Below are 25,942 nucleotides of genomic sequence, written 5' to 3'. Positions count from 1 at the left end.
TAAGAAGTAAGTTAAAAGAACAGTCTTAAGGCTACAGAGTTAGAGCTCAAGACATAGAAAGTGCCAATATTCAGACAGCCTAACCTTAATTCAGTCCTCTTGTGAAGGCCACAGTTTTCTGGACTCTGTATAGTGGTGTACATTGTATTTTCCATGGTAAGTGCCATGAACTTCAGTGTGTATACTGTGCTTTGATGATATAAAGAACGGTTTAAGCACTGGGAATTAGCATTGGCAATGTCATATTCCAGGATATTTTGGAAGAAAACGTATGATGGAAAAAAATATCTCAAAACTTAGCAATTAACTCTGTTTTCCCTCACTGCTTTCCTTTTATCTTCCTCTTTGTTTTTGTTTGATTGTTTTTCATGCTATAACCAAAATAGCATTGATTAATTTTATTTTATTCTGCGAGGATACTTTTCCATTTATTCAACAGATTTAGGACTGGGTCCAGTTCTCATTATATCTGAATATGAGTTGAGTCAAACTTTTGTTGAACTTTCTCTTTGCTTGCTATTGAGAGAACACTTGTTCTTAGAGTTTGATTTTGTTTGATTTTTTTTACTTGCATAAATCAGGATGAGGATTCTCAGTTGGGTTTTTCAGATATTAACTGTATAGGGATGATTCTGCTCTTGCTTGTTTGTTATTTTATGTTTCTGTTTAAATTTAGCAATATGTTTCTATTTTAGTTAAAACAAATACCTGGAATATTTGATTGGTACTAGGTTTTGCAACAGCTTGGGGTTTTGTTTCTGGTTTTTTAACAAATTCAAAAATAAATAAAATAAAAATAACACAAACCTCTAAATTGTAAGCTCAGATTGACTTGGCAGTTCCCTTGATATTAATTGTATACAAAACAGTTTCTTACAAGTAGTCAAAACACTAATGTTTTTACTTGCACTTTTTAAAGCCTTTTTAACTGAACATTGCCAGAAATTACAAGAAGCTGATAACTGCCATACACTGTTACAGTTGTTTCAGCTTCTGCAGTAAGAACTCAAATAAGATTTTGAAGAACATTGATATTTTTGGCATTTTGTAACTCTAGTGACCATTATCGAGTAAAGGCCGTGAGAAATGAGATATTTTAAAAGTAGCAAATGGCAGCTTTTACAGTTATTAAATAAAGCTTTGATTCATGTGGGTTGATGGCACAATTACAGCATGTTTAACCCAACTCCTGAAATACGATTAACATAAGCTGATATTGTAGTTAAATATTTAGGTGATGCACAAGACATTTTTTCTCATTGATTCCTGATATTGTTGTAGCTTTCTGGAAGTATCACAAGCTGTATCACACGTACCTATAAACCTGGATGAACTCCCTTTTCCTTTAATTTCTCCTGTTCATATAGGGGAGGATTAAAATTATGCTAAATTTTTCATAAGTCTAATATCAATAAATGAATATTTAATGAAAGATGAAAACAGGCATACAGAATAAACTGTTTTCAACAGCTGTGAACAGGTTTTCATTTAGAGCATGACACACTTACCTAGGACTCTCAACTCAAAGAAATGAGATATGTTATAAACAGATGAAAAGAGGACTATGAGTATTCATGCTTTATAAGGAAGTCTTTTTTTCCATACAATCCATCAGTTGTGAGATCTTCTTTCACAACCCCTAAAGCATTGTTCCTTTTCATTTTAGTCAGCCAAAGCAGCTGGGTCTTTATAGCTGCAAAATGTTTGCTCACGACCAACTGCTGTTTTGTATACCGCTTTTCATCACTAGCAAATATTTTGTTTTTCACTGTTACTCCACGCTTGTCATAACTTGTCGAGGAGCAACATTATAACATGTATCCAGTTAATCAATGACTTCTTTGTCTCTTCTGGCCTGATTCTGCCCGTGATGTATGCCTAGGGAGGTGTGCACACTGCAGAAGATCCCCCAGACTAGTAAATGAGACTGGGTGGACACAAAAGTCCATCCGTAGGACTCCAGCAACAGGATGATTTCCTCGGACCTTGACAGCTTTGCAGTAGTAGATTGAAAGTAATTGCCTGTCCAGAATTATTCTAGAGATGTTTTGACATGTGATTGAGATATCTTATGACAAGGACACCTGATCCACTGTTGAAATGGCTCCTGAATAACCACAGCCATTTGGCCTATTATAAGATAACCACGTCAGCCATACGGTTTGTAATCTGTTGCCGCAGATCCTTCAGGACACTTAGGCTGTGATCTCTTCCTACAGGGCAGTGATTCTGATGAGTCTGTTGTGCTACCCTTGTCTAACAGTAGTAGCAATAATAGTAATAATCCATACAATAAATACAAATGAAGCATATGGACATACACGTCTGATACTGTATGACTGTGGAAACTCATCAGGCTCTTGACTGCCTAGCGCTAGATGCAAGACTGTCTGGGAATCCCAGGTCATCTAGGCACACAAAAAGTCATAGCTCAGCAACAGAGCTCAGAAACGGAATGAAGTGAGTTTTGCTAATGTATAATAATACTTATTTATGAAATATATTTTAAAGCAACCATCCAATTATTTCATTTATGTAGAATTGCAACATGCTTTTGCCAGATGGTGTTTCGTATCAGGTCAAAAAATAATGAAGGAATTTGGCATTAGAACTGAAGTAACAAGAAAAGATGAGTAACTAGGGATTGAAAATTTGTTATAGCATTTTTTTTTTTCTAAAATCAAGCTTTTGTAATGTTTTTTGAGTCTCTTCCCTGTGGATTGATTTGTATTTATTGCATTTTTGTCACACCTTGTTAGAAGTTAACAAAGATAATTTACAGTGTGGTGAAACAAGCTCCCAATTCCCAGAGAAGTGTAGACTTAAAATAGTTTGTCCTTTCCTTTTTTAGATTATTTATTAGACATATTCAAGGGGTTTAATCAGTGGCTGGGGATGGAAGGAGGTGATTTGAAATTGCCAAGAGAAAGAAATAGTTTTCCACAAACATTTCTGAAGAAATTCCTTCAAAGCTCCATATGTCCAGCTGTACTATTGACAACATTTTGTTCCTGTCTTGAATAGAAATGTAGGTCTTGTTAAAAGTGCTGGACAAATAAAACATGGAGAGCTGTGGTTCAGACACATTAACAGTGCACCAACATGAGTAGATTTTGTTGTCCTAGAATACAAGCACTGTTCTTATGCTTTCATATTTCTTTTTTCTTTCTTTTCTTTTTTTCCTTCACAATCCTTTCTTGGGAATAGCTTCATCTTTCATTGGTGTCATGGTAATGATGATCAGGCCATTGAATTCCACCTGAACTAACATGATCACTGGTAGTTTTTATAAGGTTTCAGCTTTATACTGAATTTATATTGAATTTATATATTTCATTTTATTTATTTTTTTTTTACTGAATTTGTATTGATTCCTGAAATCTTTGCCTAATTAAGAAATAAAAGATTGAGCCTGAGCCACTTAATACAGTAGGTGGTAGTCTTAATGGACTCTGTTGGAATTTCAGATATTTCAAAGATTATTAGGATTGGACTTCAATGACTAAATCACAAAGTGACTGGTTTTGCATTTCCTAGCAATCATTTCAACCAGCTGTCTCATTCTTTCAAGTATTTTAAGTCTTCTACCAAATATCATCAATATTTCTATGAATCAGGTATGTCACTTGAATTTGAAATGAAAATTTTAATTTTATTTTGAAGGTGAATTTTAAGAAGTGACTTTCCATGGAAATCTAGAATTTCTCAGAAGAGTGGATGTTCTCAGAGAAATGTGAAGTTTTAGTCCAACTTTAGTATCTTAGAGAGGAAAAGCTTTCTCTACAGGCATTTTGATAAGCTTTAAATAGATCAAAGGTACGATTCTTCCTTTAATGTTTCTTTCTTTCCCAGGGAAAAATGCTCATTTTCCTTAACCGTACATTTAGAAAGTGCTAGTATCTCTGGCCTTATGCTTGTATGAAAATCAAGACCCAAATAAAAAAAAAAAAAAAAAAAGAGGCTAAGATCCAGGAATGGAAGGATTACAACCTGTCTTTTGCTATGCTAAAGCCAGATGTATAATACAAATACTCTAGTGGAATATGGAGGGAAGAGGAGAGATAATCCGCTATATACAGATGCTAGCATTCAAAATTACTCAAGCTGTACTGAAATTTCCTTTGCACCTGGCACTGGAGGTGTTAGCCATGCCAGTTCAGTCCCCCAGCACAGATGTTCTTGTTGTACCACTTCTTATGTGTAACATTTAGGTTTCTGTTTAGCTCGGCATAGCACACATAAATACTGTAATCCAAAGGCCACCCATTTATTAGTGCACCTGCATCTTCTACTTTCTTTAATTCCCTTAGTACATTGCAGTCCCCTGGTGCTGCTGATCCTAGTGCAAAGTAGTGTTATGGAAAGGAAAATTCAGCTACAATTACCATGCATAAATTACAATGATGAAAAATATTTTTCAAAATCAATCAGACATTATATTATACAAGTAAGGCTGAATTTTCAGATGCCTCAGATATGTAAATGCAAACCTGTTTGTTGTACACAACCTTATTTATATTGCTTTGTAGTTAGTACTCTGAAATCATGTACCATAAAGTAGTTACCATAGAGATAGGCCTGAATAAACAGAGCACTTGTGTCATGCTTGAAACATGCATGTAGTCCATTTGATGTCACTGAATATCCATGCTTAAATGATTTGTTGGGCAGAGACCAAAATTAAGGTCCTTTTAAAAAATTTGTCGCATAGCCATTTGTTGAAAGTAACTGGAGGTGAAAATTCCAAAATATTAATGAACAATCTTCTGTCCTTCCAGATTAATCTCCACATGTAACCAAAAAGCAACCCTTCCACCATTACTTTCCAGTGTGTAATTGATTAGTAAAATGAAAACAAACCCAGAATAATTGTTCCAAACTCAAATTCTGTTTTGGACTGGAGGCAGGACTTGTCAGCCTGAAAGGTATCTTTTCCTTCTGTATCAGTTGGCATAATGAAGGATATTAACTCTCCCTACAAGTATTGCCAAACAATATATGGCATATATTGTGCAAATAGCACATACAATAGAACTAACAACATAAACAACACAACAGCATGTCCCATCACGGCCCATCTAGAATCCCATGCACTAAATTAACCTGAGGAGCTTCTCAAATTCATATATGTCTGAACTGAAAGAGTAATCCTCTATACATACTATTACAGTTTTGGCCCCAATACCTAGAAAGGGAATTTAAACAAAGATACATAATGAAGATGGATTAGTGAAGTTGAAAAGTAAAAAACCTTTCCTGAAGTGCCATCCTATCACAATGCCAGTAAGTAACCAGGAGGCCTGTCCACCCTCTGGAACTGTCTGAACGTAGCTGGTTAGGAATTACAGCAGAACATCTTTCAGGAACTCCAGATGTGATGACTGCTATTCAGAGTAGGATGGCCATATTCAGGTTTAGCATAGTGCAGTCTGAAAACAACTAAAATGCACATGTATTCATACAACTCTGATCTCCTTATCTGTTTCTCATGCATTTTCTCTTACTCTCCATCATTCAGAACAAAAATGAGAGTGAAAAATGAGAATGAAAATGAGAATCATTCCCTTAGTTTTCTAGGTCTCCTATTTTGCATTAAACTCGATGAGGATATATTTTTCTTACCATGTCAAATCTTTCTAAAGACAAACTCAGTAAGGCTCCACATTTCAGTAGAGATTTTCAGCTCAGGATCTCAGGATGAGTTAGCTCTGGGCAAGGACTTTGCTTCCGTATTTCTCCCATACCTGAAACATTGTGAGTGGTGTTATAGCTGAATAGTGTGTGTTCAGATTGTTTTTTTAGTAAAAGATTGTGGCTTTCATTTTGTGGCAGAACATCATAAACAAATAAATTGTAACCAGATCCAGGTTTGTTTGTAAGTTGTCTTTTCTTGTTTGGAATGAAATAAAGTTTGCTTTTTCTATTTGATACTGTTCAGGACCAGAGCACTAAAAATAACTTGAGTCTCACTATTGTGATATTTGTAGATGACTCTGGTCTCTTTGTCCTTGAGAAGAAATTTGGAACTGTTCTGTAGTTGTCTTGATCATGGTTATAGAAATACCTTTTCTTCCTATGTGTATTGTACATAACTGTTGAGAAAAGCTGTTGAAAAATAGCTTGATGTCAGTGATTAATACTTAAAATATTAAAAGGTATAAAAGGTATAATAAGAAATTTATTTTTGCTTTCTTTGTGATCCTTTGGAATGTCTTCCCATGTAAAGCACATCAAAGCAGGCTTTTTTTTTTTTTAGCACTATTAGTAGTAACTTTCCCCTTTGCTTTCTCCACCAACAAAGGTTTCTGTGTACCCCAGAACTGTCGTCTTCTAAACCAGTAATAATACAAAAAATACTGAATTTTTAGCAATGTGTGTAGTTTAGATAGGAAGAAAAATATCTGCAATTGCTTGTAGATTAGATAGTGGGGACCAAAACCTACAATGACAAATTATGAGAACAGAACAAATTTCAGTGGAAGTAAGCACTGGGAAAATCTGCTCGCATACTTGGAGCTCAGTCCTGGAGGTAGGAAGCACACTTGTGTCCCATGAAACAATGAGTAAGTAGAGGCTGTATCACTTTTGCAGGCTTTAGTCTCCACAAAGGAGACACCACCTGTGGTAACGTTGCGGTGGTAGATTTAGCAGAAAGTTAGCTTTAGACACACTGCTAAGTTGACCAAGCATGCTAGCTTGTCTCCCAAGATTCCTCTTGGTGACAACAGAGAAAAACATGCTCCTCCATTAAACCAGACCTTTTAGACTCTTTCTCTGAATCACTGTCTGGAGAAAACTCTGAGCTTTTTTCACTTCTCCGTATATAAATTCCTAACACCACTCAAGTTCTTCTCAAGATACCATCCTTTCATCTACTCCTGTTGCTCCTGTGTCAGGCTTGTCAGCCCTTTGTGAATGTCCTGGAAATCCTAGGCCACCTCAGACAAAACCAAACACATTTAATTTAGTGCGAAACTAAATCGAAGATTCTTTACTTTCACTGACTGCAGGAAGTTTAGGAAGATTGTCTGATTTACTTAGATGATATGAATACCTGCCCCAGAGTTCACTGGATTTGACTTCATTCAATTGCCTGATGCTTCTTCTGTACAAAGAGAAGGTGTGGACAATGTTTGTAATTGAAACTGCAATCCCAAGTGTGATTGTAGCATTTATTTAATTACATTGACCCAGGTAGTGAGAGAGTGAGGACACAAAAACTTAGGAGGCCAACCAGCCACGAAGAACTTTGAGTCTCAGCAAGCTCATATAGACTATATTGATGCCATCACTGCTGTGTTTTCTTTCCTGTTAGTACCTATCCAAATAATGAACTGGGCTATCTCTACCTGAAGACTCCTCCCCCAGCTGCAGCAGAAATACATAACGCTGAATACTTTAATGCAGGCATTCTAGACCATCAGAAATGGCTAAAAGTGATCTATGATACATCTCATTGATTTTCAGAATACTTTCCTGGGATTAGGCTCTTTGTTAATACCTAAAAATTGCTGCTGTTCAAACCATTTTCCATTCGGCATACTGTAATCTCCAAACACCATGGAATACTAGCATGGTAGAGTAAGCAAATGGAAGTGGTTCTCATGAAGAGAAAGAGGAACGAAGATCATCTTTGAGGGGTTCCTGAGGTCCTGGACCAAAATCGCTACCACTTTAATCAAACAGAGTTTTAATACTGATGTAAATGGAATGAAGATTTCTTTTCTGGTGGATAACTAAAAAACTCTTTGGTGGATAAATATAGGGATAATGCCATTATTAGAGTTTGCTACCCTGCAGAAAGGGAACATTTATCCCCTGTTAGTACTAGTCCTCCTAGAAATATACAAATCAAAGCTGGTTTTCAGTGATCAGATTTCTACATTTCCATCAATATTACTGTATTTTTCTTTTCTAGGCTGTGGCATTTTTATAGGCTAATCAAATATCCAATATTACTAGGAGCCATTTAAAGTGAATGCCAGAACTACTAAGGAGTAATTTGAGAATTAGATCTATTTTTGTTAGTTGAAATGATCTTGACTTCCTCATATTGTATTGTACCTGATGCTCAGTAATATGATAGTACCAATACAAATAGAAAGATATCCGGTTTGAAGTTCTTAAATATCTGTTAAAAGTGGTGAGCAGTCCAAGCACATTAAAATTCCATTTTCCCCCATACAAGTGTTTGCTGCAGATGACCCCCACTGATCTTAAATATATTTCTGTATCTGTAACTGAATAGAGGTTTTCCGTACAGCATGTTCTAATGGTACTCTGGCCTTTAGCCAACAAGGCACTGAATAAGGCTATTTTTAAAATACAGAAACTGGGAACAGCTGCAGCAATCAAATTTGATAAAAACAGAGAGGAACTTTGCTTTTTTTTTTTTTTTTTTACGGTTTGTCCAAGTTTAGACTCCTTTCATAGAACGGCTTTTGTTCTGTTGGATGAAGGGGGTATGAGAGTAACACAGTGAAATCCTTTTGAACAAATAACTTTTAAAAGAATACAGATTAAAATAATAGGGGGCTTTTTGGTGCAGCAGCATGTTCAATGCAATTGTACCTCAAACTATTAAAAGAATAAATCTATAAAAAAAGAATACATTTTGTCTGCCAAGCTTTACCATAAAAGACTGATCCATAATGATCTCCCAGACTGGAAGATGAAACCTCTTGTTTCAAATGTTGAACATTTGAACATTGGTATTGGGGAGTAGTTTTTGGGTGGAAGTGGTTTAATTTTAATGCTCTGGGGTGGGTTGCTTTTTTTTTTTTAATTTTATTTTTCTTCTTTTACTATTAGTCAAAAAAGTTTCTATTAAGAACTTTCCTCTCCTTCCCCCTGGTAAGCTGGGAAAAAAAAAGTTCACTTAAGGAAAAGTTTTACAAAGGCCTCCTATGCACATTAAAATGTTTCATAAAATATTTAATTATAAGGACTGATTCTTCCTTGTTTGCCCTCTTATTTTTTTGGGAAACTTGTCACTCAATGATTAATGAGAGTCAGGAGATGATTATATACACAAAAAAAAAATCCATTACACAGTAGTAGGCTGAGCTGTATCTGTTAAATGATTCCATCTGAGGACAGAGTCTCTGCGCTAGACTGATGCAAGACACAAGATACTGGGTGAAATCTGGGCCCCACTGAAGTCAGCGAGATTTTTTTGCCACTGAATTCGGCAGAGACAGGATTTTATTGATTGCATTCATTTTAAGTGTCAAAAATAGCACCCTTGCATTCTTACCCTATTAAAGCTATTTAGTGCATCATCAGTTCAGATGGTAGAGCAAAAATGTACTGAATTTCTCACATGCATAAGTATGGGTATATGTGTGTATGTCCACATAGGTATAAAATGGGTGTGCATTTTTCTGTGTGTTTATATATATAAAATATCTGCTTATTATCGCCGTATCTGAGTATCTCACCAGGGCGAAAATTACAGCAGTGATATGTCTTCCTTTCTTCACACTAAGAGGCGGGCTTAGCTTGTTTTGTTTGGTTTTGTTTTGTTTTAAAAACAGGAAAAAAAAATACAAAGACAAGAGTAAAGACTTGAGAATCAATACTGGCATGAAATAGATGTATGGAGCCACCTGAGATTTTTGATGTTTGCAAGCAAACTCAGCAATGCAAAATACTCAAAACTGGGTCAAATACTGTAGATGTAGGACTTGATATATATCCTCAAAGTCAATATTAAGAAGGAGAATAGACTTTTAAAAGCAGTGGGTTGAAATTCAGGAGTTGCTGATTTATTTCCTATCTCTGCCACAAACTTCACATGTGATCTTGGCCAGGTCAGTTCTGCAAACTCATGTGCGTAACTTGACGTGGTAGAAATAATATTATGACTCTTGTAGGTCTACACACCATATATCCAGCTGAATATGAGAACAAACCTTTTGCAGGACCTAAACTTGTCTGCGTAGAATTTTCACTTTCCCAAATTGACATAATAATATTATTTTTCCCCGATGCTTTGTCTGGTTTATTTGTCTATATTATAAATTCTTGGAGACAAGAGCTGTCTTTTGTTATCTGTCTGTGAACTGGGAACAAAACACAGCCTTGACATCATCTGGACCTCCAGGTACAACTCGGATATAAACAATCATATGTTACTTCAGTAGCTTCTCTAAAGCAAAGCATAATAAAAAACAGGATGTACAGATTGCTCCTGATTTACTGATTTCTTGTAACCAGGAATCTAGAAAAAGCTGTTCATTTGAAATGAGGAGAATACTGTGACATTAATCGCATTTTTAGCATTTTATACAGCAGCAGTCCCTATCCCTGCATATGGAAGTGACCCCAGATTCCTGCATAATGGGTAACTGTAGATTTAATACATGCCGTGTTCTAGGAAGATACTGAAGCATTCATGTGGTGCAGAGCATTGAGCTCAGGAGTTTTTCAAGGATCCTCTGGCATCATACCAGTTTTCAAATTCTTATCCAGTATTTTAACTGGAACCAAAAAACTTCCAGTGTGATGATTACTAGGGTTTGATTACATTTAGTAAGCCATGGAGCCCCTTCTCTTCGAAGACAAACTGCTGCCAGCGACAGATTTACCACTGACCAACAGTGTTTTTATGCAAATGTGCCTGAGTGAGTGCAGTAACCCCAAGTTATAATAGAGTCATTCAATCTCTTGCCAGGACAGCAATATTTATATATTGCAAAGATAAATTGGATATCAAAACCAGTTCCATTACAGAGGGAAAGTTCTCTATGTAAATCAGTATTTCTAATCACACCATAGTTCTTCCCGCCCCCTACCCCATTTTGCTTTCCTTGCTTTATCTTCACAGATGCATTCCAAATGCATTTTTCTCTTGCGTGTTCGCTTTGAATATCGAAGTGTTCAGCTAATGCCAAGCTAATGGATAACGTAAACTCCTCACTAGGAAACTTTCAAGTCTCCGAGTGGGTTTCTGCATGCCTTGGGGAAGCGCTGTAAAAGGCTTCTGTTCACCTACACTGTTTTGTCTGCCACTTGTGCAAGTTTCTGTTTGGACTTCTCTTTCTGCTGCTGCCTGCTGGGAAGAAATGGGCAGTCATCTGTCTCCCTAGCGACTTTATCTCGCCATCAGGAATGAGTGCAAGGGGTCAGATGCCCCTCTGCATGCCAGTCACCATGTGCTGACAGCAGCGCTCCCCCGGGAGAGCTGGCTGTGTTTGCTGACGGGCCTAATGCGAGGAGACACGTGAAGTACTTTGGTTTGTGGAAGAGGGCAGGAGAGGCACGGTGCTGTGAAAACATTCCCACACACTCTAATGGCTCATTCACATAGAAAACAGGCGAGAGCCTTCAGCTCTTTCCCAGAGCTCAGAGTAGAGCAAACGGACTCAAGAACCCCAAGGCACCAGTCAAAAACCACTTTCCTAATGCACTAATACTGAGATGTTCTCCATGATAGCTTACCGATGAGACTTCAGCTCTCATTTAGACAACTGAATGACCTGGCTAGATTGAAAAGCTGCTCAGTCTCTGGTAGTTGCTGTTGTTCGCTGTTAGCTGCTAAATTCTTTTTGAAAATCTAACCTTCGGTTTCCTAAACCTTCTAAAACTGGTTATAATAGGTGAAGCATGGATTGGAGAATTTCATCGGTACAGTCACCAATTGATTATTTTCTCTTTAGAATAAAATCTGTAGAATGCAGAAAAAATACAACATGCCTAAAAATGAAACATAAATGAAAAATAATAAAATGAGAAATAAAACGTGCTCTATAATTGGTAGAGACACACACATAGAATCATAGAATCGTTTAGGTTGGAAAAGACCTTTAAGATCATCCAGTCCAACCATTAACCTACACTACCAAGTCTACTCTAAGCTAATCAAGGGTAGACTAGACTAAACCATGTCCCGAAGTGTAACTTCAGAATATAATTTGAGGATTGAAAAGAAGTGACTTTCTGAAATGTCTCAAACACAGTTGGGATACATGTCCCAGAAAAGTCCACATTATAAGCTGTTTTAAGTGATGAATGATGTTTAGTGAACAGCAGCATTCATTATTCTGGTCTACAATTTAAAAGATGTATAGGAAGACAACATGAACCGTGATACTAGGTCAACCCACAAGTTCCTGTAGCTCAGTTTCTGACCTCTAACACCAACCTGTATTGCATGATTAGAAATAAAGCATAAGAGGGCAAACTTAACAGTGATTCTTCTGTTAAGATACCCTACCAAATATGTATCAATGTGTGATTTAGGGAATTTTGAAGTCTAGTATGGCATCATAGTATATCAAAATATTATTTAAAAAGGATTTCCTGCTTGTTTGAGAAGTGCTATGAAACTCCTTAGTTCTTGGATTTTGAGAAATACTGAATTACAGTACTGTCTTCACCTACTCAATGACACTCATTTTCTCTGCCTATATCACCTTTTCTCTATTCATCTCCTTACTTCCTGAAGGGCCCTAGTCTAATTTATCTTCATGCAAAAGCTGCTCCATGTTTTCTACCATGTTTGTTGCTCTGTCAACTTCCAGTTATTTTATATCTTCCTGTGCATTGCTGAGTGGGCCAGAACTACAAACTCCACACTGTATGGATGTACCAATCGTAATATTTGATGATATTTGATCACTATTGAGAATTGAGCTGATATTTTCATAGAAGTAGATACAGTAACTCTGTAATCCTAATTCCTGCATGACAATATTAACTGTAGGCAGCAAAATAAATATACATGTATATATGGACATATACACACGGATGCACACACATACACGTATTTATTTTCAAATGTAATATATATGCATGTAACAGTCTGCATACATGTAGTTAGTGCTGTTTCCCCTCATGGACATTGCTACCTGCATTGAATTTTCTGCCTTCATATTGCCCCATTACTCAGTACTGTAAAATTCCAAAACTTTTTTTTATAATTGGCTTTTGTCTTTACTTCATTGAATCCTCAATAACTCACTATCTACTTCTGTTTCCAGATTATTTAGGGGAATATGTTGAACAGTACAGAGGCCAGCACAGATCTTTCTGAGAAATCAGTGATAACTTACCGCCAGAATGAAGAATGACTTCCCCTTTCCTATCTTTTAATTTAATAGAAGACCTGATCTCTTTTAATAGAGCTTAGTCTCTTTCAGAGTCTTTGGTGGGGACCTTTTAAGAACAAACGTAATCCATTCATTGATGTCTTGACCCTTTATATTCAACCAGTGTACCTATAGCTATGTAACATCTTTGAAGAATGGGACTAAAATATACACACTCCTTCTTCCACTTTTGCTCACCCTGAGTTCTTAGCAAAGTCAATATAGCTCAAGGATTTGTTGAAATGGATATGACTATGCAAAACCATCAGGTCAAATATATTGGCAAGGGCAGGACCCTAAGTCAATGTTACATTTGCTTTAGTTTTTACTGCTTCTGAAGGAAGGTTGTGTCTAATTTAAGCTTGATTCTAAAAATATTCATATTTGGCCTAAAATAACCCCACTTTGGGAATGTGCCACTTCAAGTGTGTAGTTTTTGAAAAGGCTTCACTTTTTTGGTAGATAAGAGTATTGTTCAGTTCCATCTTCCAATGTTTAATATACCACATTTTTTGAGATCTGTGGTATAGATCAAAGGGCAGGATTTGGCCCTTAGTTACCTGCTGTTACTGGCACTAATCTCGCAGCTATTGAAAAATGATGCATCAAATTTATATCACTGCAAATGTCACTATTCTGAATCTTGCATATGTTGCCTGAGCTGTCAGTAATAAAAATCTGTTCTTAATTATTCTCCCATTTAAAAAATAATAATTTTCTAATAACCCAGTGAATAGAAATTTGATGTTTTCTTTGTCTGGAAACATTTTAATGATTTAGTACATCTGTAAAGTTCTGTGTGCTTTTATAATATAATAGCTTTTGCAAATGAGTAGAACTTTCCCATTTAAATCCCCATGGCTATCAAGAAAAGCAGAATTTGTTTAAATCCGAGTTTAAAAGTGAGTAACTTCAGGAAAACATTTTAAGAGAAAAACAAGTCAGCAGAAAGCCAGACATGCAAAATTGTGTTTACATGTGTTACAGGGATGCAAACTGTAAAAATGTATAGTTAAAAGTAATCATATTGTATATTTCAATCTTTTGTCCATCTTATTGTTTTTCCTTAATAGGAAAGAATAGGGTTTACTTTTGCTTCATTAATATTGTATGGAGCTGATGTCACTGTGATGAGAAAATGTAAATAGCAAAGAATATTAAGAAAATGTAAGAAGAAAAATGAAGGGTTTGGATAGCATCAGATTTTCTGGTAGGAAGCAGAATAATCCAGACCATAAATCCTATTTGCTTTTAATACTTTTTTTTCCCCCTATCACAGTACTTCTTTCAGTTAATTACCTTCATTCAAAGCCCAAAGAAGTGAACAGAAAAGACTCCCTTTGAAACTTTGGACTAGCCTCATAGATATGATAATTAGCATGAAATTCTACCTTCATTAAAGGTTGAAGGGTTTAAAATATACAAAGAGTAATGTGCTCTCCTTTCTTTGTTTTTTCAATGTGATGATAGACTCTAACATTTTAGCTCATTGCTGTGCTTCACTGAATAGTGTACCTTTTGGAAACAAGGATATTAACAGCCAATCTATAAAACACACATAATATACAGCTAAAAAAAAAAAAATGTTTCTTTTTCTTGTCCATCTGGTCTTGGCAACATGTATTTAAACAGGAACATATAAAACATTTCATACAAAACACCCTAGTTGATTCTGGATAATATTTCATTACCTTGCTTGGTTGCTTCTCAAACCAGACTGCTATTATTACTGTTTAGGTTTCTGGTTGTATTTCTGTTTGTATCTGCAGTTCTAGACAGAATTTGTCCTTGCTCCTCGAAGTCAAGCAAACTAATATTTATTTTACCAGAGACAGTATTTATTTAAACATTTTTTGAAGTTTAATGCCAAAATGCTAGGTAATCAAAAAGTAGTGTGAAACAAAAATATATAACTGGGTGCAAACAAGCACTACAAAGTTCAAGAAAGCTAGATGAATAGTTGCTGGTATAAGGAGTTTTTCTGCCTTTTTTGCATTGAATCTGTGCACTAATTGAGATAAAGATCCAATGTAAAAAATAATATGTGGTCTCATAATTAAAGGCTATAATAATGCATGCACACAAAGACTGAATTAGAGTTGTACACATTGTCTGGAAAGGATTATGTAGAAGAGAATCTAATAGGCTCTGGAGCACTGACTTTTTCTTTACCAGATTTTACTTATCTGTTGAAACAATGGACAGCATAAATTTCTAAACTTTGATCATCTCATTCTATGGGTGCCAGGTAACCTAAATGAAGGAGTCTCCCCCTGTTTTCTCATATAAGGTGATCATTTTGTTCAGTATGTATGTATTAAAATATACCATAGAGATTATTACTGTATTTTATAATCATTTTGGTTGGGATGTTTTAGAATGGTGTGACAACAGGCCCAGATGTATCCAACCTTAAAGCTGCAATCACTTCTTAGGAAACATCATTTTTGCTAGTTCTGTTCTCCACATCTTTTATTATCAGCTGGTCTTTTGACAATTCTTGCGAGTCAGGATGACCACTGTCAGAATGCCGTCCAGACAAAATGTGTTTTTTCAACTTTTGCAGATCTAAGTGACCAGCTTATGGAAGTGGTTGGTCTGGAAGGAGCCATGGAGATGGGACAGATATACACAGGACTGAAAAGTGCTGGAAGACGGCTTGCCCAGTGCTCATCTGTTGTCATCAGGTATTGGCAGCTTTAATTTGCACTGCACTGTTGTAACAAAACAGTAAAGTTTCATATGTTATGAGTTCACTTTCTTTGGTAGTTTAATAGTCATAACTACTGTACTTATTGCTTGTGAAAGTATCATTTTTATATATGAAATATATCTATTCCATCCATATTCATATAATATCCATATAACTTATTTGTTATTTACTGAATGCTGACAAGTCACTATTAATAAATGTGTTGGTATGTGTAAGCCGCTAATGGTGGAGCGTGCTCATTTAGTTGTGTTGTATCGTTTATTATACTAAAAGAACATTCACAATAGAGGAAACCTGGATTAGGACTCAAGGAGAAAATAATTATTCTAACTTTTGGATTAGATAAGGACTGGAAAAGAGAGAGACGGTCAACTCTTCCTTGGTGAAGAATTTCTCAGGAATAATTTTCCAAAATGTTAATAAAATCATAAGCTAGACAATTATAAGCCCCAAAAGCCTAAAATTAGCAGAAAACAGAAGAGCAGCAATAAAAACTTGAAGAAAATAAGTAGGATTTGCCAAAGTGCCTGGCATATTTTTGAGATTCTCTTCAAGGACTGGGTGATGTTGACTTCAAAAGTACTCTCTCATGTGGATGAGGAACAGAAATAAGATCACAGAGGCATTCCAACCTTCTCTGGATACCAAGAGATAATTTTTATAATCCCACATCAGCAGGACCACAACTTCAAAAGATTCAGAGTGAGGGCTCATTGAACATTCTTCCCTTCCTCCACTTATGGCCATAGATAATAGTGGATAATCCCATGAACTGTTAGTCATTTTCAAGTAATGTCCAAGCCAAAATTTTCATTGACCAACATGAGTGCTCAGCTGACTCATTTTTCCATGTTATTTCTAATAGTCTTGTATGTAAACTATTATAATGCAGAAATATAGGGTTGGAAAAAAACCAAAAAGATCATCTGGGGTTTTTTTTTTTGATTTCTCATTTGTCTGTACTTTTCTTAATGTGGTATCCAAAACTACACAGGGGACACTGGCTGTAGCTCTATGTTAAAATCAGTGCCCCTTTACTAACAATTTAACTTTATAACATGGTATGTTAAAGCCTCTGAATATAGTACAACTGTCATGTTATGTGAGTGCTCTGTCTAACCCAGAGTTAGACACAAGCGTAAAAACATCTTTTATGGTTCTAATAAATGGTGATGATAGAGCTAAAATTTATTTCTTACTTCCTTTATAATAGTCAATCTAAATTATAAAAAATAGCAGAGGTTCCTCTGTCTTTTCAGTTAATAACGTTTATTCCTGAAGTTCTTGCATAATTCACTCTCTATTTCACAAATTGAAGACTATTCTCCCATGAGAGAGTAGTGTATAAGTAGCAAGATGTGTGAACGTTTGCAATGTTTTTGCTTTGTGTGTTGAAAATCAAACCAACCCTCCTAAGTGACTAGGTTACTTTTGTAAGCATGTTGGGTCATATGGGAGATTACATAGAAGCTTAGGGGTAAATCAGGATTATATGGGTGTACCATCACATATATGCCTCCTTAATAAATACATTTATCAGTTTTGTCTAATTACTTTTTCTTACACTATGAAATATATCCCTTTAGGACCAGCAAGTCTCTGCCTATGCAGATAGATGGGGAACCTTGGATGCAAACTCCTTGCACGGTAAGGATACTCTGGGAAGAGAGCTGAACAGAAAAAAAATTGGGAACTTTTTTTAATGAATAACAAAAATTACAATAGTCAGAAATATTAACTGATTTATTTACTTTCACTTCTTCAATGGTAGAGAATCTTTAAAAGACAACCATTGTCATCAGCATTGACTCAATTTACTTACATAACACCTTCTCACACTGTTGTTATGCAGTTCAACACCCACTGCATTTTCAATTTATCATGCTGATTTTCCCCACAAGTTAGGATGGAATAAAAAAACATTTATTTCAGAAGTTTGGAAAATACTCAAAGGGTGCAGTCCCAGCATCCCTTTACCCAATGTGATCATTTATGTATGACAGTGTATCAGATTTATTAGTCTCTATTGCTGAGGAAAAACCAATGTTCATTTTGATGCTAAAATGCATAAAGTAAGTTATTATTCTTTAAAATTTAGGAGGATTTTCTATTGTGCTTTTGAGAGTTCATATCAAGGAGGTTTTATTTAAAGCTGAAGTCTTGACTTTACGGATTGAATTATACAATAGAAATAATATTTTTAAAATCTTTACAGTTCAAAGGAGAAATGAAGGAAATAATTTAGTCTCGTTTCATTACCACACAGTGAGGGCAGGTAAACAGCAATCCGGATAGGATAGGATAGGATAGGATAGGATAGGATAGGATAGGATAGGATAGGATAGGATAGGATAGGATAGGATAGGATAGGATAGGAGCTTGCTCAGAGGAGGCTCTTTGAGTAACTGTTTACAGACAACACAAGAAAGGTGTATCTGTAAGAACTCTCCATTTTCATCTCTCTCTGATAAATCATAGAGGTTAACCGAGCATTTGGAGAAGATGTTGAAGAAATTTAAGCTCTTTATTGTTGAGTATAGTCTTAGTAACATGTTTTAATACACAACTAATTTTGTTTCCCTAAAGAAGATCTGTATTTTTAAGTAGGTGAATTGACGTAGCCTTGCAGCTTATATGACAAAACAGTAATGTGACAAGGAAGAAATCCCACTACAGATGGGAGTAATTCTCCAAACCAGCGTACTGGATCACTTTCATGAGCTTTATGTCTGTAGTAGAATTAAAAGCTACACAAAAAAGTAAAAGGGAGCACCTTAAGTAAGGTGCTAACAAGCGTGATAACAGCTGATAATCATAAAATCATAGAATGGTTTGGGTTGGAAGGGACCTCTAAATCATCTAGTCCAACCCCTGAATGTATGTGTTAGGATGACAGAAAAGGATTGTGATAATTCATGTTTACCAGATACACCATAGTGTACAGCTGAACAGTCGGGAGAGTGCCTGAACTCTAATTCTCTATGATAAGTGCTCAAATGCTGCAATGAGAGGAGAACCATGTGAACACACACTGTGTAAAGGCAGAACAGTGAGAATTTTATGAGATTTATTCCAGGAAACCTTTCGGAGTTAAGAGATATCATTATCTTTACCTCTTCTACAGCCATGGCTCAGTGCAGAGCAACAGTACTGAACCCAGCAGTTACTTGTTCAAGAAAGAGACATGTAATTTTTCAGTTGCCAGATTACAGAAGAGAACTTATGGAAGGATGCTGGCAATAACATGTGCTTTTTTTGTCTTGATTGCTTGCTCTGTGCAAAATCCCTGCTATCTGATTGATAATGCTAGCAGAAGCTGCCTGCACGATTGAGGACAAACCTGGAAGAAGAGACAGTTCTTACATTTCAATTACTGCCTTGAGGAAACAGTAAATTATTACTGATAATTACTGCTGTCCAGTTCAAGTACCATTTTAAAGGGGATAGAAATGGCATATACTTTTCTGTGGAACCCATCCTTTTTGCTATACCATTGTTAAGAGAATAGACTTTGTGTTACATAAGAAAACCATACTGTTGAATGTATTTATTTCCTCTGAGAGTAAAATACATGAACTATTTGTCTATACTACTGCACCTCTATGAATTTAGGTATAGAATTATTATTCTATGTTATATTATTCATTTTCAGGAAATGTTTTTTCTCTGCTGGGGAGCTTAATGTATTTATTGCAATTGCTCCTTGCATTACTGTACATGTACCCCGCTCTGTTTTCCACATCTTACAAAGGAAAAAACATATATGATCCAACCTCTCCCCTCCCCACTAATTCTAACTACATGACAGTTTTTCCTTGAAGTTCTCTGCAGAGTAGATAGGAATTCCTCCTGAGACAATGACAAAGACGGATGTTAGCTTTCTCTCAACCGAAGTTTAAGATTTGATTTCTAAGTGTGTGCTTCAGAGGGTTCTTTGTTTGGAAGCCAAAATGTATTTGATTACATAAGTATCAGGATGGTATCTCAGTGATGTGTATCCACAACCAGAGTCTGAAAAAAACCATAAAATCAAAATAAATTCTTATGTGTAGCCAACTGTGTAGCCAATTATTTGAACCTGCAAGAGCTCAAATTTCAGAAAAAAATATGAGGAGACCAATATAAGAATCATGAGCTTTTGTATTCTCTGGAGGCAAAACTGCAGTTTTCTCCCAAAATTACCTGAAAGCAAATGACTAATGACCAGTTTTTAAATGGAAAAAATGTGATGATCAGATAAAGAAATTGATGAGTTTAGTTCCTTTGGAAACATATGAGAGTTTGGTTTTCCTTTTATTTCCCCTCTCAGGAAATTTCCCTAGCTCTTACATGGAACTGAGGCTCATAAACAAGGATGCTGGCACTCCTACATCATGCACTGAGACATGGGGGGACATTCCTGCGCTACCTCTTATTTCACATTAGATTGCTGAGGGAAGGCTCTTATTAGTTTACTAGCTCTACGGCTTTAAGGACAGAAGCTACTGTCTCCACACAATACAGGCCTGCTTGGATATACCATCTCACTAGTTCTAGGCGCGAGACCCCTGCACCTTTTTCTATTGCACAGTTCGTGTACGCCAGTTAGACACAGCAACTGAGCCTCAGGTTTTTGATTCTTTGGTGCTCCAGCCAGAAACCTGCTGTTAAAAAAAAGACTGCTATCCTTCCCTCTCCAGCTGTCCTTTAGGAAGTTGTAATAACACGTGAAAATGTGAAAAAACACATTTTGGTATGATCATCTCAGTGTCATCTAAGTTCAGTAGTTTATATGGACTGACCTATAAAAATTACAGAGACTGAGAAAGAAGTTTATATGATCGGCAGGTATTAAGTCAACCCTGGCCCAAGGTGCAAGTGGTTAAGCTCAGAAGTCCTCTTCTGTTTCTGTTTCAGATTTTCTGTTTCAGATTTTGATACAAATGAGAGTATTTTGCAAATGAGAGTATTTTGCAAATGATTTTTCAAGAACTTGAGTTCACCCTGATCAAAATTCTCCTGCTACTCCATTATGCATATTAAGGGAAACAAGTTCTGCATCGAGTCCCTGTTATGTATGGGATGCAGGCTGCACATGCAGACTTGGAAGGTTATTTCCTGTTGAAGGAATCAACAAGTTTATCTTTCCTACTTCTCCTTTCTGACTGGAAAAAAAGTTTTATAGAAGTAGCACGAGTTGCTGACAGCTGCTCCTTCTCATGCATGTAGAGATCATGTTCCCCCAAAATGACAGTGTGGGCTCTGAGAAGACACTTTGGGATGCACCAGACAATGCAGTGATTCCCCAGAAGCTGTGATCTGTGATTTTTCATTCCTGCTATCAGTTTTAGTACTAACGAAATTGTCGTGTGCTTCTTTTAACATCTTTTATGATCTTCTATTGCACATGCACCTACCATCCCTAGCCGAGAGCAGGAATGCATTCCTGTAGGTCCTGTGCATACTTAAAAATGTGGGTGGCTTGGTCTAAAGATCTGTCATCCAGAATTATTCAGTATGTTGAACACATGCAGACTGCAACGTCTGACAAAATCACTCTGCTCTGGTATAATAAGATGCAGAATCTGAGCATCAAATTGTATTGTTTTCACTGGTTTTTTATAGAGGAGTCCCTGGGAGAAGGAAAGATGATAATGTTAATGTTATGTTAAACATCTCTGATTAGCTGAGGAGGAAATTCTATCAGAGCTCTCCCAGACAAATATAGCAGCATGAAAGATATCCATGGTTTCACCTGATCTCCAAACAGGTCATTAATAGTAATGAAACTTCAAAGACTCTCAAGTTAATTCAATAAACTTCTAGATTTAGCGATCAGGATTTTTTTTTAAGAAAAGTAATCTTTCAATTTAGCTACATAAATTATTAGCATTATTTGAAAAAATTCATAAGAATATTCCATCCTAATTAGAAATAACTGTGATTTCAGTTCTTTCATCTATTCATGACTTGGTTGGCATCATATCTGAAAGAGTGTCAAGCTGCTAGCAACATTATATTAAAAGTAGAATACAGAAATGTCTATAGAAGATGCAAGAATATTGCCTAAATGAAGGAACGAAAATGAAAATCCATAGTCACAGCCCACCTAATGGATTGCCAGAAATATAGTTTCATAGATATCTGAAGCACACAGTATTTTTAGAATTGTTTACTGATAGGAATACTTGTAGTAAGCCATTTAATAATGAAACTCAGATATAAAATTTTAAAATACTGTAATTAGAATGCACCTTCAAAATAAGTTTTGAATGAATGAATGGTTTCTCTCCAGCCTTTCCTTTAGTCCCTAGAGATGTGATGAGCCTGAGTACAGAGGTCCTATTGAAGTCCTACCTTTGTAGTTAAATCCAGAGAAAAACAAGAACTGAAACCAAAAAAAGCAAGCTTTTACTTATAATCACTATTATGCCAGGGCTGGCTGAGAAAACTAGAAGAGAGTTACAGATTTGCTTTCATGTAGATCCATTGGCTTCAACACCCCACAGATCGCATGAAGAAGCTGCAGCTGTATTCTAGCCTCTGTAAGGTATCTTCTTTCCATGTCACTGAATGTAGTAATATTTTCCAATCAGTTGTTTATAATGGGAGAATTTAAACTTTTGTGTCTGCTTCTTTACAGCAAAGAGGAACTGGGTCCTAGATATGATGGCTGATTTTAGTAGAATATTAGACAATTATTACATAGCTAACCCATAAAAGGAAGTCAATCGCTAGAAAAAGTTTTTGGTGTTATACTAAAATGCTGCATTTTTTTCCCCTTTGAGCAACAATGTGCATACATTTCTGTTTCAAGGCCGGAGTGATTTATTGAGTTCCTTACATTTTATTTTGCAGCTGGGCATTATTTTTTTTGCTCACAGGTACACTACATGTTAATTAGTTTTGTTTACCTATGCATATTTTTCTTAATTTCACAACAGTAGTTTTTGTAATTGACAAAGCAATTTACTGCATGTGTGCTTTCTGCACCCCAGACAAATACTCTAACATGTAGTGCACCTTTTTTTCCAGTTCAGATTGTTAAGAAAAGAATTAGTTGTGACTAATTGCCAATTAATTTGCAGTGGTTTTAGGGAGGAGGGGGGAAAAACAATTGCACCTACTAATTAAAATTTAAAATATTCCAAAGTGTCATCTTTAGGTGTCTGTGGAATACATAATTTCCATTTTAGTTCTGCACTGGATCTGTAACAACCCTGAGCTTGACAGCTCTATTAATTTAAAAACTCAGTGATACCTATTAGTACAAAACATGAAAAAAATGCCATTAATCATTTATTTTAATTTTGCAGCTCTGTCATTTTCTCAGTATGTTTAAAAATTATGATGACACTGTAATGTTTTCCAATCTACCTGTGTGAAGGGGAAACGGATCACACTACTTAGGAGAGAGACTAGAGTATATTATTAGAGCTTAATTAATGCCAAACTGATTAGATTTGATTGCACTTTGCACAATAATATTGTTAAGAAATTTATTTAAAAAGATGTGTTGCCTAATGCTATATTTAAACCAACTGGTCTAGATCTGAAGAGATTTTGACCAAAATGCCACATAATGCAAGTCACAGGTTAAATTTGTTTAGCACTACATTCTATAGGTCTTATATCATGATACCCAGTACAGCTCTTGATCACCTACGGGAAGATAAAAGTATTTGGTACTCCTGTGATACAGAGGTGTCACGTCCCTTCATTTCCTGTAAGGGGAACAGCACATGGGCATCTAGACTGGGGAAAAACCCTCATACCCTCAAAACTACCAACATCCAAACCCTGCTGATAGCATAGAAAAAAGTGACCATAAACTAACAGATCCAATTTGATAAGTTTTTTCCTGTCAGTTTTTTTCCTCTGTCCTTAAAATACAGGGTTTCTTTCTTTAACATAAATTGAAATATTATAAGCAGAGCTGATTATCTCGGTTTCCAGTTTTCTATTGTCATTTAGCATTGTAGATAGTACCCACATTTATAGCACCGTTCTGCGTTAATAGTAAATATTTAGGCGTTCTGTGAAGTCAGAAACATGAAGGTAACCAACTCATATTGTAGAAAAAAGAACATGAAAGCAAAACTGACTGACCTAAAAGACATAGTTATCGCACTGAAATCATTGATGCTCACTGCATTTCATTTAGTGGATGCATTGTATTAATGTGGCTTCAAGGCATATTTTGAAACTCTGACCTGCTCCTGAAACAGATGTCTGGTTTATTCATTTATTAATATCTTTAGTATCACAAATTCAGGCTTCTCCTTTATCAGAAAATTTGCTATCAAAAAATAGGGAGCAATTACCATCTCTTCTTTTAAGAACTATGCTCTTTTTTAATTAGATCTAGTGTTCCTTCCCATGAAAACGTCATTGGACACACTTTCTAATACTGGAAAGGTGATTTCAAAATTGCAAATATAGTATTTTTCTGCTAAACCTATTTACTAGATATACTAGCCCTTTACATTTCTGTGATCATGAACTCATGGGATAAAATCTTGGCTTCAGTTATTGAATGAGAGTTTTGCCATTGGCTTCAGCAGTTTGAGTTTAGCCTGTAACGTTATGTATTGGGCTTACAACAAAAATCCACGATATCTTAGCAATTCGTGTGGCTATTTACTTTCCCCTTAAATGGAATTTTGTTATTTCCTCATTTTGCCTGTTTTTAAATATAAATTTGTGCCAAATATGCCAAATAGAATTTTTTTTTTCTCCAGCAGCATTTCAGGCATTCCCCTAATTTACGTTTAAAATGTTCTCCATATTTTCTGTAAGTTCTTATGTATTTTCAGTAAACCTGAGTAAATGATCTCAAAAATTATCTTCCAGAATTCTGACGTAATTTGTATGATATGTTTGTCAGGGTATCATCAGTTCCTAAAAGTATGTTAGGTTAGGGTTTGAGCTTTTGGGATTTTTGTCTGAGCAATCTCTTTTTCTCATGTGTGTTTGTGTGTGCATGTGTAAATCACAGGTTACCTGGGAAAAAGGAAAAGCAAAAAAATAATAGGTCTTATTTAAAGCTTTTATAATTGTGCTGCTACTGAAAAAGACATGAGGTTGCTTGCTGAATGAAAGAGAAACTGAATAGTAAGAGTTAGTCTTTAGACACTCCATGTGTTCGCATGCAGAATGTATAGACAGCTATAAGTAGAGATTTCTTTAACTAAGCTAAATCTTGGTTGCTTGTAATTAAGGAATTTTCTTTTTTTTTTTTGTTTCTGTCCATTTCAGTCTCCCATACAGCACTTTTAGTGTTCAGTCCTCCTGTGACCCACAACACTCTTTCTCTTTCTGAGACCCTTAGTGCTGCTTCCCATCTCAGTGTGTGTACTGTCACTTGTCACGCAAACTCACAGCACCAACTCTGGCAGTGCTGCCAGTGTGAAAACAGAAGCAGAAGTGAGAGTTCAGGGCAGAAATGCAGTGCCTGAAAGTCTTGAGAAAGACAAAATTAGCCTATTTCAGGCAAGGTAGTGCAATGGTCCACAGTGTATTACAAACATACTGATCTCTTTTTATCACCCAAAGATAAGGTTTTTTTAATCTTTTTTTTTCAGCAGAAAAAAAAGGAATCAGTGGTTATCACTGTTAACCAATGCAATGTTAACATACACTACCATGCATAAGTAAACAAATGTACTTTAAGTTTACACTTTATTTTTGTATTTTCAGAATGTAAAATATTTTACACCACTGGAATCGTGCCAGTTTATAACAGTTGAAAATATGTCTTGGAGAAATGCATATAGGAGTCCATCCCCATGCACATGAGTGGTTAATCACGTTCATGCATCTTAGCTGATCTCAGCTGATGGGATACAACATACTGAAGAGGTCATGGTCTCTGAAACAGATGGTTCAAGCCAAAAAAGAACATTACAAATGATAAACATTTTTTCAATATGTAATTGCATTCATCCTCAGCAGCATTGAACAGCCCCAATCCAACATGCAATCTGTATGGGGTCTCAGGATTACCTCACCTCTTCGTACTAAAGCAATCTTTTGAGCTTTGCTCTTTTATTCATTTTAAGATGAAATTACTATGATTTACCTCTGAAAGGAAACTCTGAGGCCATTCCTACTACCACATCATGGCCAAATCTTGCAAGAAGCTGAACCCTTATGACTC

General features: G+C 35.9%; 1 protein-coding gene across 6 annotated transcripts in view; it reads left to right on the top strand.

Annotated features, from left to right (window-relative positions):
• DGKB (diacylglycerol kinase beta) overlaps window positions 1–25,942 on the top strand; it is a 331,752-nt gene that overhangs the window by 304,002 nt on the left and 1,808 nt on the right. For all 6 annotated transcript variants that reach the window (XM_075706287.1, XM_075706284.1, XM_075706289.1 and 3 more), the window contains 2 exons: window positions 15,658–15,778; window positions 17,391–17,451. In XM_075706287.1, coding sequence (XP_075562402.1) covers window positions 15,658–15,778; window positions 17,391–17,451 — 182 coding nt within the window. The remainder of the gene's footprint in view (window positions 1–15,657; window positions 15,779–17,390; window positions 17,452–25,942) is intronic.

The sequence above is a fragment of the Pelecanus crispus genome, chromosome 2 (genome assembly GCF_030463565.1).
Source record: "Pelecanus crispus isolate bPelCri1 chromosome 2, bPelCri1.pri, whole genome shotgun sequence".
Taxonomy (NCBI): Eukaryota; Metazoa; Chordata; class Aves; order Pelecaniformes; family Pelecanidae; genus Pelecanus; species Pelecanus crispus.
This window is presented reverse-complemented; position numbering and strand designations above follow the sequence as displayed.